A 12,500-nucleotide genomic window follows, 5' to 3' on the forward strand; every position below is an offset into this window, starting at 1 on the left:
CATTGCTGTCGTCCTTCTTCCAAACACAGGCATGGTGAGTCAGAAGCCCAAGCAGTCACGCAGACGCATCATCATCCAGCTACCATCCAACGGGGGTCAGGAGTGTCCTGAAGTGCTCTACGAGGACAAAGAGTGTGATGCGCCCGTCGTCTGCCCCGGCTTCAGGTTAGACTACAGTGGACGTACTAGTTTACTCTTTTGGGTGCCACTTTATTTGAAATCGTTATAAGACTGACCGCATGAACGCACCAAAAGCAAATGATTATAATTAGTTTTGTTTGTTTTAAAGTCCAAGATGGGTCACTACATATTGCTTGACTCATTTTTATTGTGAGTGAATAAGAATAACATCTGTGAAATCAAGCAGTGCGCTGTGACCCATCTTGAACTTTTTAAGTGTCTACTAATCCAGCCATCACTAGCACCTGCCCAGGGCTGTGCACTGGAGCTAAAAAAAAAATTGGGATTTAGGTTTGTTTGTTTGTTTGTTTGCTTGATTTTCTAACATAAAAATGCGAGCGACAACACGTATTTACAGAGAGTGGCAGAGAGAAAACAACAATAGAGAGATTTTCTTTTTCGCCAGTCGGTGTAGTGAATGGTTATTAGCTTTTGTTTACCGTGCTGAGACTGTCTGTGGCCTCTGTGGTGACACCCTCTAATGCGTTTTGTCACTCGCCTTTTTTGTTCCCTTTAAAAAGGCGAGCCACATGTAGCCACATTGCAAAATGGAAATGTCAGACGCCAGAATAGCAAGTTTAGGGCATAAATTGGCCAAGCCGATTTGCAACAGAATTTCGCTCCCTGTGTCTGACTGAGTAAAAGGGCACGGAGCTGTGTCAAGTCCATTAGCACTTTGTCATCTCACAAGATGATGTGAAACATAAGGTGCAAAGTGGAACAGTGAAGTCACACATCCAACTAAAAAAATCTCGATATAATCACTTGTTCATCATGACTCGAGTGGGGAAAAGATGAAAATGAACACTCTGCTAACTTATATTTGCATAATATTCACACATTGTTTAGTTTATCGGCACATTGGAGACTGGTCAGTGGTCAAACGCAATTTCGATCTTCTGTGCTAACTGTAAAGAATTACTTGATCCACTTACTCTCCAACCAATAAGGGAAGGAGGTGATTTTTGATAATAAAGTACACTTTGAATTTTGACTTTGACCTCACATTGGTGGTGTGCAGCTAAAAACCCTGACTTTCTAATTGTTATTGGAAGATGGAAGACCCACAAGTGGCGCCGATGTCAGCTGGTGCCCTGGTCCATTCGTCAGGAGAGCCCCGGAGCACAAGAGGCTTGTGGGTCGGGCCTACAGACCAGAGGTGAGCCCCTCTCTCTTCTCTTCTCTTCTCTTCTCTTCTCTTCTCTTCTCTTCTCTTCTCTTCTCTTCTCTTCTCTTCTCTTCTCTTCTCTTCTCTTCTCTTCTCTTCTCTTCTCTTCTCTTCCCATCAGTGAAGATCATTCACCCAAGTCATGGTAATCAAAAGAGATAACAGCTGAAATTGATTTCACATTTCATCAAAAAAATAACTGTTCAGTTTTGACCTACTGAAAGGGAACAAGGAGCTTGTGTCTAGATGTCTAAGTAGATCACTGGAAGTGAGTCGCTGTCTGGTTAGAAAACTGAAATTGATGGGAGACCTTTAAAGTGGTAGTTCGCTATTTTAGACATTAAGCCTTGTTTGTGAGAGATGTTCTCATCACAATTTTGACATTTGGTGCTGAACGGAGCATTTGGGTATTCAAGACTGCAGCCCCCCCACCTTTACATTGACTCCAATGAAGCACTCAAGCAATCGATCATAAAATGGCATTAAACTTTCGTTTGCAGAGACATGAAACTCACCGAGTGGTCAGAGGTGGGCAGCGATACGTTGGCTCGAAAATCACAGCGAAATACGCTTCCAGATAAGATATATTCATTATTGTCCGTCTTCATTGATTGTATTGGTTTGACTAGTATTACTCCGCGCGACCGGAAATGGGGGTGCGTTTGTTTACGTTACTATCTATGGTTTGTATGCAAGCTGTAGTTTTTGTAGCCAGTCCCGCTCAAAGATAGCCGTTCTACCTCGCTCCTTGATGTCTACATAAACAACACACTATCGCTACCTACTGGCTGGATGTCTACTGCTATTCAACTGCGTCTGGGGAAAAATAGGTCCGCCAAATGCTAAACAACAGTTAGAAGGCATATTTCGCTGCAATTTTCGGGTCAATTTATCTCTGTCTACCACTGACCACACGGTGAGTTTCATGTCTTCTCAAACAAAAGTTTAATGCCATTTTATAATCGATTGCTTGAGTGCTCTATTGGAGTCAATGTAAAGGTAGGGGGGGCTGCAGTCTTGGATACCCAAATGCTCCGTTCAGCACCAAATGTCAAAATTGTGATGAGAACATCTCTACTTCACCCCAGAAGTCACACAAACAGGGCTTAATGTCTAAAATAGCGAACTACCACTTTAAAGTTTAGCCACAAAACGTGCCCACATCCAGTGTGAAGCAAACATGCCCATTGAGAATGTCCATGACTCTGAGCACGTGATGAGCTGACATACTCTCAGCTGGCAGGCTAACCCACATGCCTGGTGGTGCGTACAGAACAGAGCCATTCCTCATCCCCTCCAGTGTGATTGTTTTCGCTGTAAGCGATAATCACTTAGACTGCTAATTGTGTGGGTGGGTGCTGGTGGCGATGACTTCATGCCAGCGCTGTATGCCCACAGGAGCATGGCCTAAGGTCTAATATCTGGTCTGCCTTCAGCTGTTTGCCTATTCAATTATCAAGTCCCTTATCACGTGTACCAGTGTCTGATGAAGATATTAATCACAATGCTCCCCTATGCAGTACAAATGTAGTGTTATTTCAACACATAGGGACTCTGGGACCAAACTAGTTGGTGTTAAATCATCCCTCCAAGTGTTGAGTTATGACTGCATTTTTTACTTTGTAGACATGCTTTCTAAATGTACTTTAAATATATATATGTCACATGTATTACCAGGCCAACATATTTATTACAGGAGATTAAATGCATTAGTCAATTTCAGTGCTCACAGACCATGTCAAATAAATGAAGTTAATATTGCAGTGGGAACAATTACACCTCCTCTACAGTTATGATTAAAGGAGTACTCTGCTCTGCCCAGACCTGCGTTGAAGTCTAGAGGCTAAAAAAAATATTTCCCATTTCAAAGTTTTATGCTTGATTTGATAGTGCAGTGAGGCTGAGCTCTCCATAACATGGTAGTTTTTTTCCATCCAGACTGGGAAGTTTATATCGATGCAGCGTTTCTTTTTTTTTCAGGCTCTGCTAACTTACCTAAATTGTTTTGATTCGCTTGGTGTTTGAGAGCTCAAATATGTGCTACCTTTTCAAATTGCTTTTTTTGGGGGGGGAAATAAAACAGAGTCTCCCGAGAGCATTGCAATATGCTCCTTTTGTGGCTTTTAAACATTCTACAAGTGCAGTGAGATGTGTAGACTTTCATCCATCTGTCCCATGAATACAGTGCCACACTATTGCAGCAGCCACCTCGCTCTCCCCCTGGGTTAATGCATTGTAATGTAGCCATTAACAGTGGTGGCTTGTTTCTCAGTGAAGTTGGGGACAGCATTTCTTTAAAAAATAATAATAACAATACAAACAACAGTGTACGGTAGAAGAGAAGATGACAAATTGCAATGTGGATAGAGGACAAAACATCCACTCAAAATTCCCCTCACAATGTAGACTGTGGGCATTGTCACCCTGTAGCAGGACACCAGGACAATTTACTATAACATTTTGTAGTCGGAATGTTCCAGCCGCTTTGAGTCATCCTCTGTTAATCTTATTGATGTGATATTTAGGAGTGCTTCAGATACCGTACAATGTCACGACTCGGGGGGGAAGGGGAGTGGGGTGCACAGAAGTTTGGTAGTTTTTGCCATTACTCAAGTCATAAATCACAGCTAAGTACAGTAGATTCTTGCTGCGTATACACACATAATTCAAAAAGTACTGATTTATAGTGTACTGAAGTACTGAGAAGTTCATATTTTGGTTTGTGATATGGCATGTGTTTGCATGTACGCTCTCAACACTACGATTCGACCCAACAGTAGAACATTGACCCATATGATCACATGAGTGACCATCCACTTCTCACAGGCTCAGCTAAGACTGATAGTTTAACAGGGGACGAGTGAGGAAGACTGTGCTATGGTGTGAATTTATGACCCCTGATACGAGTCTCACCTGACACCGGTAGTCTATCACAGCCTTGCTCTGTGTGCATGTGTGTGCATGTGTGTGTGTGTGTGCGTGCGTGTGTGTGTGCGTGCGTGCGTGCGTGTGTGTGTGTGTGCGTGCGTGTGTGTGTGCGTGCGTGCGTGCGTGTGTATTAGACCTCCGTGTGGATTCTGTAGGCAGGACAAAGGTGTATGTCGTCCTGGGCCAATGGAGATAGGGGGCCCAGAATTGGGTCCCCATTACATTAAATGTATTGGGTAGGGGGCCCATTCAGATGACTTTGTCCCGGGCCCAGCAAAAGCTGTCAGCGGCCTTGGCTGTTGGTATTGCTGACATTACAGCATGACTGTCCCCTTGTGAGAAGCCTTTTTATGAGTTGCTCAGTTGAAGTACATTAACTGCCTAGGGTATGTCTTCAAGGTTGGCATCACAGGAGAGCCCAGCTTCAGTCAGATTTATAGATTAGTCAGCGCTCTGTGTGACTATCAGAAGATTGCATTGGAGTCCTGAGCAACGGGAAGGTCTTGCATATTGCATATTTTAAAGAAACTCTCAACATGTTTTAAGTATCAGCTTACATGTTTTAATTTCACAGACCATTAGAGAGATCCATCTGAATTAAAATGCATAAAAAGCCGTTCTATGTTCCAAATAATATTAAAAATGTACAAAAAAACTCTTGTTGTAACTGAAAAGAGTTTCAAGAGCAAATGCAAAGAAAAATGCATTTAAACTTTCAGCCATAATCACTAACAACAACACTGTTCACACAGCACTCCTACCCAGTGTTGCTGACAGCTTTGGCTAGGCCCAGGACAAAGTCATCTGAATGGGCCCCCTCACCCAATACATACAATGTAATGAGAATCCAATTCTGGTCCCCCCTTCTCTCTGGTCCCGGGACAGCAGACCCCTTTGTCCCCCCTTGTCAGCTTCCATGCTCCTCCCTTCAGGCCCTGTTCTATTCTTCTCTTCTCTCTTTGTCTTGTTCCAATCCTGTTTATGCTTCCTTTTCCATGTTGTGCCCTGCGACCCTGTGCTGTGCCCTGCAGCGGTCTCCTGCCGGCAGCTGGACGGCTCCCTGGCGGACATGGGCCACTGTCTGAGGCTTGCCAGCACCATGCCCCCCATCACCCAGCCTTGCCAGCTGCCCTGCCAGGACGACTGCCAGCTCACCCCCTGGTCCAAGTTCTCGCCCTGCGACTTCGACTGCGTGGGCGTGCGCACTCGCCGGAGGACGCTCGTGGGTAAGGAGGGTGCTCTTTTGTTTTTTTGAAGTACTGTGGTTCTTCTTCTTCTTCTTCTTCTTCTTCTTCTTCTTCTTCTTCTTCTTCTTCTTCTTCTTCTTCTTCTTCTTCTTCTTCTTCTTCTTCTTCTTCTTCTTCTTCTCCTTCTTCTTCTTCTCCTTCTTCTTCAGATGGATGGACAGATAGATAGATAGATAGATAGACAGATAGATAGATAGATAGATAGATAGATAGATAGATAGATAGATAGATAGCTTGTGTGTGTGTGTGTGTGTGTGTGTGTGTGTGTGTGTGTGTGTGTGTCTGTGTGTGTGAGAGAGAGAGAGAGAGAGAGAGAGAGAGAGAGAGAGAGAGAGAGAGAGAGAGAGAGAGAGAGAGAGAGAGAGAGAGAGAGAGAGAGAGAGAGAGAGAAGCTATCGGCAGTGGGACTTCAGCGGGTTCAGTTGGGTTCAGTGTATTAACCAAAGGAAGGCATTCTTGGCAAAGAGTCCTACAAAAGTGAGTAGGTGTGACCTGAAGAACCTGGTGAAGAACTTGCAGTTATCAAACTTTAGAGCTTCTTTAAAGCAGAAAATTGCTGTTGAGACGACAGACAAAGGTCTCTAAACTGGATGAGTGCTGTGAAGTGTTGCTGCTGTGAAGTGTGCACAGCCAAACGCTGCGAAAGCTCACACATTGAATTAAGTGCCGAGGGCTCAAAGGGGCGCCGATCGAACATATTCTTTCTACTCTACTCTAAATACACCAGGCAAAGGACAGAGGGCAATGAAAACAGCTAATGAAAGCGTCATTCTGTAAGAAAGGGTTATAGCAGCGGACCCGCCGTTTCAATTGTGCTGGCCATTATGTTGTCTTTTCTTCCTCAGAGATGAATGTCACGTAATGTTCCCGTTATGTGCTTAAAGCACTTGTTGAGAAGATATTGTTCTTCTTTACAGCGTGCTCACGGCCATCCTCAGGTCCTCTATCCAGGGGCCGCTGACAGCTTTGTATGGGCCCAGAACAAAGTAATCTGAAAGGGCCCTCCATCCAATACATGGAATGTAGAGAGGACCCAGTTCTGGGGCCCCCTCTTTCTCTCCCCCTGGGCCCGGGACAGCTGACCTGTTTGTCCCTCCCTGTCAGCGTCCCTGCCTCTATCTATACCACTTGTGGCATCCACCTGTTCAATGGTGATAATAATGCCTGATATTGATCATGTTGATTGCCGTCTTGGGACCTATCTCTCCTGCCTGGCCAGTAACTGCCTCTTATAGTGGAGAATGAGCTTTGCCACAATGCTCTTCCCATTCGCAGCACAACTGTGTAACTGTTTATTTATAGTGTTTATCGAGCGCCTCTCACGCAAAGCCCTTGGCCCAGATGTGTTCTATGTCCAACCATCGTTTTACATCTCCTTGGTTTTAAACTTTTATCGTTGATGGTAAATATGGACAGCTACTTATTTTTACACCTAGATTTAACGTACTATGCTGTAGTTTCTCACGAAGATAACCAAGGAAATATACAATCAACAACGCAGCTTATATAGCAATATTGTTATATACGTATATAAAGCTCTCTACAGCATGGTGTAACTCAGTGTTTCCCAACCTTTTTTGTCTCGTGTACCCCCTAAGGTTTTTTAACATTGTGTCATCATGAGTACCCCCTAATTCATGTGTTATATCGCTTTCTCTGTCCCGATGTGTCTATGCTGATGTTATAATATTTTTTTTCCATGTACCCCCTGCAGTGTGCTCACGTACCCCTAGTGGTACACGTACCCCTGGTTGGGAAACAGAGATGTAACTCACAAACTTTTATGCACAGTAGTAAATTATTTGGAAACACTACATGTGCTCGTCACTGTCCTTAAAGTAGAATTCCGTACAATTTACCCTTGCAGTTGTATTGCTCACACTAACCTTGGCTTGTCAGGGCTCAACATTTCTTTCGTCCTGATCATTCTAATTTGGGTCATGGTTTGTTTACGTTTTATTTTTTTTAAATGTCCCAAAAGTTATGCAACATCAGAAGACACCTTACAACACAGCACCAAAATTTGAGATGATATTTTGAAGGGTTAGCATAAAAAATGCTGTGTCGTTGGTTACTGTCAAATGAAGAGTAGCATGAGCAATACAACTGCATGTTAAAAGTTGAAAGAATTCTCCTCTCATTTCAGTACTATTGCAGTTTCACAACATCTTGTCCTCTGCCTACATAGTGTCATACAAAATCCAAGAATATAAACACAAAACAGCAGAGCTTCTGGTGGTGGTGGTTATTGCAGTGTTATTGTTTGTTTATGTGTCCTCAAAAAAAGACAAGAGCAGTTTGAGTCACCTTGTGTCTTGCGTCAGACAAAAGCAAAGAAATGAACTAATGAGATGCTTGTGGTGATACCACAGCTAGTGTGTCCTCAAAAAAAAAAACACAAAAAACAATAGCAGTTTGTTTCACCTTCCTTCTGTGCCATGTGTTTGTGATGGTACCACAGTCATTGTATCAGTTTATTTAACCTTACCTCTGTATCAGGCAAATACAAGAATATTAACTGTTCAGTGGTTGAGGTGGATTATGTTTGTTGTGTGTTTGTGTGTCCATCTGAAATACAGAAACTACGAAAGTTTCACTTTCTCCTTATGTGTCAGGCAAAAGCAAAAAGAACTTTTGAGTGACTGTGTGGTGATAACGCACTGAAATACAAAAACAACCTCAGTTACACTATCACCTTCCTCCCGTGTGACAGGCAAAAACAGGAAGATGAACTGTTCACTGTTTGTTACTGCATCTTGAAATATAAAAAGTACAACAGTTTCCCTTTCACCTACCCCCTTGTATCAGTGAAAAGCAAGAAGGTCAACTGTTCAGTTGGTTCAGGGGTGTGATGATGCTACTGTGCATGAAGATAAAGCTGTTCAGTGGTTGTTGTGGATGATCTTAGTTGTGTGTGTTTGTGTGTGTGTTTGTGTGTGTGTATGTGTGTGTGCGCGTGCGCGCGTGCGTGCGTGCGTGCGTGCGTGCGTCAGTGCGTGTCCTCCTGGAATACAAAAAAGCACAACAGTTTCACTTTCACCTTCCCCACCACCTTCCATCAGGCAAAAGCAAGAAGAGGGACAAGTGCAAGAACAGCCAGCAGTTCCCGCTGAGCGAGACCCAGTACTGCCCGTGTGACAAGTACAACGCCCAGCCCGTAGGCAACTGGTCGGACTGCGTGCTGCCGGAGGTGCGGCCGGAGCCCCCAGCGGTGGGCAAGTTCCCCACGCCGGCGGAGGTGCGCGAGTGCGGCCAGGGCTACCGCTACCAGGCCATGGCCTGCTACGACCAGAACAACAGACTGGTGGAGACATCACGCTGCAACAGCCACGGTAAGGGGATGCATACTTTCGGTGTGTGTGTGTGTGTGTGTGTGTGTGTGTGTGTGTGTGTGTGTGTGTGTGTGTGTGTGTGTGTGTGTGTGTGTGTGTGTGTGTGTGTGTGTGTGTGTGTGTGTGTGTGTGTGTGTGTGTGTGACCACGTGTGTGCATGCGTCTGTCTGTCTGTCCGTTTGTTTGTCTGTTCTTTCTCCCTCTTTGTCTGTCTATCTCTCTCTCTCTTCCTGAGCATGCCTCTCTCTCTCTCTCTCTCTCTCTCTCTCTCTCTCTCTCTCTCTCTCTCTCTCTCTCTCTCTCTCTCTCTCTCTCTCTCTCTCTCTCTCTCTCTCTCTCTCTCTCCCCATCTCTGTTCAGATGCATCTTCATTTTTAGGATTATTAGGATGCATTGGACATCTACTATTCTTGTCTGCACTATTCATGTCTGCGCAATTTCACCACTTATATTTTCTTTCTGCCATTCTGTATCTCTTGTTCCTTGCTCTTTTCATTGCATTTGACAACTTCATACTCTTTTGTCTCGTAACTTTATGGCCTTGCTTTGTCATTTTTACTAACTGTTAAATGACAATGAAGGCCTTGAAGTCAGCTCGAAATACAAAATTAGGCCAAACCGAGTATTGAGGGCAAAATATTAAAATACTTTTTAAGGTTGTCATCATATCTGTATTAATGATCTGATATTAAAATTCCAGTTTGAAGATAATGAATTCTGGATTTTCATTAGCTGTAAGCTGTAATCATCGAAATGAAATCCAACATCAAAACAAGGCTTGAAATATATTCATATTGTGTGTATCTACAAAGCGTTATATTAGTTTTAATATATTAGTTTTACTTACATACAGTAGTGAGTAGAGTTTTTCCCGTTGTATTTGTATTCCTTGAGATGCGTCTGTCTATGGCCCCTCCGGGTTTTACGCTTTCTTATTCCTCTCTGTATATATGCTTTTGGTCTTTCCGGATCTTTCCGCTTGTCTACAGTCCCTGCTGCCCATTTATCACTATCTAGCTATCTATCTTGATCTCTGTTTGCTTTCTGTCACTTTCCTTGCTCAACATTTTCTCGACTTCTCTGTTCTTTGTCTCTGTTCCATTACTCTTTTTCCACCTCTCTTCCACGCTATCCATCGATATTTATCCCTCTTCTTTACAAATGTCTATCAACCTTTTTTTCTACATATCTTCTTTATCTCCTCTTCCCCCTTTTTGTGTACTCTATCATACACAGTCTCTCTCTCTCTCTCTCTCTCTCTCTCTCTCTCTCTCTCTCTCTCTCTCTCTCTCTCTCTCTCTCTCTCTCTCTCTCGTTTGTTTTCTCTTCCCGTGTTTCTGTCTGTGTCCTTCACTTTCTAGAAGTATTTTCCTTTTGAAAAAATTGTGACTTTATTGGATATGACAGTGAAGAGAAGACAGGCAGAGAGTTGTGGGGCGGGGGACATGGGGTTGGATAGGGTTGGGAAATGACCACATTTGAACCTGGCTTGCCCTGGGTGCCTGCCCAACTTAGATATGAGCGCTCCAACTACGGCACCACTGCAGTTTTCTGGTTGACCTATCCCTCACTTTTGTTCTTTCTTTTTTTTCTTTTCTTTTCTTTTCTTTTCTTTTCTTTCTTTCTTTTTCCCTTAGTCTCTCTCTCTCTCTCTCTCGCTGCACATACAGTGTTGTAATCTCCTTTGGAGCTTTATACGAGTATCTAACTGCATCAGACTGAACAAACATCTCACTCTCACTCGACTTTACAACCCTCATCCCCACAAACTGACGCACAGAGTAGCCTTATACAGTACACACACCAGCACCCCACTGGCACACATACACACACACCACACACTGGCACACTGACACACTCAGATCTAATGGATCTACTGTAACATTAATCACGGCTAAACACACTAAATCATACGCTTACGTACATCGGCATGTTTTACTTTATGCATGGCACGCATACCAAAAGATAACCAAGGGATGAGTGGTTCAGAGGAGATCCATTTATATAGTTTAGTCTTACTTACTGCCCTCCCGTTCGCACATCTGCCCCTTAATGCACCCGAATAAGCGTGAGACACGTACCGAGCCGTGACACTCTAGACTCTAGGTTAATTGTCCCTGTTATTTGCAATACTTTGTCTTGTCTTGCCCATCAAGACATAATGACAGGCTGTGTCAGAGTGTCGACATTGCAGAGTGTGATGCCAAAACCAATCACTCACAAAGCTTTGCCAAAGTGTTCTTTTTTAAAAAGACTTGGGAGAAGGGGAAGTTGACTTTCAAAAGAAGTCGTGTTCAGCGGAGCTCCTTTTGTCTTGATAAGCTGTCATCCTTAAAATATTAATGTTGTTTTTGTGTTGCTTACTTCTTCTGTCATTGTTTTTGCTATAAATGGGGTGATTTGCATGAGTTAATTGAGACTGCTGCATGGGAAGATTGTAGACTAGATGAACAGAAGTCATGTAGTGAGAAGGGTGCCACTTGAATACTGAGAGCTGATGGACTGTGAATAACTATGAGACTGCAGAGTTTATATGGGACCAGAACAGGACAGAGGAGGTGGTGCCAGAGTTGCCAGATTGGATTGTTTCCCACCTTATTGGGCTACTTAGTATGACCATCTGTGTGTAAAAAAATGCATAGGGTGGGTATTTTTGTAGATGTGTGGCCATAGAAATCAAGATAATTCATTTAAAATTGGGCAGGATTTGCATCCAGGCATTTTATGAACACATATTGGTCTGGAAATCATCAGCCACATCTGGCAACCCTGGTTGGTCCTTGGTGGCATTGGTTTGGTAGCACAGGATAGATGGAGTGGGTGCTTGGGTGAGTGCTGCTCGCTGGGTGTGGTCAAATTGGTTGAATGGGGTTTTGTAGGGTGGAATGGTGTAGCCAGGCCACGCCCTTCTAGTGACACAACACCTCCGGCATTGCTTCTAGTCAAGCCAAGAGCAATGTAAATATCGTTTCTGATCTCCCGAAAAATCGGGAACTCCACACACCTTGTTGGAAACCAGTCAACCAGTAGCAAACCTAGAGGGGCGGGTAAACCGTGCTGTTTGGGAAACGTTAATTGTTATGCTCTTGGTCAACCAAGTCTCGAAGAGATTGAAAGTCGATGATAATCAGGCTAGGGATGGTGCTGGTTGGTTGAACAGCTGCAGACCTACAGGTATGGCCATAAGTTCATCACGTAAATGAGGAAAGGTGGCAGTAGGAAACATGTGGGTCGTTTCCTACACCCTCATTCATGGCTGAAGTGTCTTTGAGCAAGACATTGCTCCAGGGATTGTAACCAATATTTTGTACCTAAACAAAGTAGGAAAGTGTCTTCTTAAGGATACTACTACTAAGGATGGCTGGAGTGCTGCGGGGTGGATTGTGAGTTTGAACTGCATGGATGTTTGAAGTGGCATTGGTTGGTTTGGTGGAACAGCACCAAAACAGTGAGGGGCATGCTGCCACTAGATAACTGTTGTAGGACAAGGTTGGTGAGATATGGTGGCACTGAATGAGTGGATTAACCCATTGAAGCCTGATGTTGAGTTGCGCAACATTGACCCTGGCGCCTGGAGCTGCATTTCGCAACATTCAGGCTCATGAGATTTGAGACAATGAATGAACAAATTCTAATGAAAGATGA

At 43.7% G+C, this 12,500-nt stretch overlaps 1 protein-coding gene across 1 annotated transcript in view; it reads left to right on the forward strand.

Moving 5' to 3' along the window:
* thsd7ab (thrombospondin, type I, domain containing 7Ab) overlaps positions 1-12,500 on the forward strand; it is a 196,096-nt gene that overhangs the window by 121,953 nt on the left and 61,643 nt on the right. The window contains exons 12-16 of the mRNA XM_063199502.1: positions 30-165; positions 1,236-1,339; positions 5,308-5,502; positions 8,586-8,713; positions 8,762-8,855. Of these exons, the coding sequence (XP_063055572.1) occupies positions 30-165; positions 1,236-1,339; positions 5,308-5,502; positions 8,586-8,713; positions 8,762-8,855 (657 nt within the window). The remainder of the gene's footprint in view (positions 1-29; positions 166-1,235; positions 1,340-5,307; positions 5,503-8,585; positions 8,714-8,761; positions 8,856-12,500) is intronic.

The sequence above is a fragment of the Engraulis encrasicolus genome, chromosome 5 (assembly GCF_034702125.1).
Source record: "Engraulis encrasicolus isolate BLACKSEA-1 chromosome 5, IST_EnEncr_1.0, whole genome shotgun sequence".
In the NCBI taxonomy this organism is placed as follows: Eukaryota; Metazoa; Chordata; class Actinopteri; order Clupeiformes; family Engraulidae; genus Engraulis; species Engraulis encrasicolus.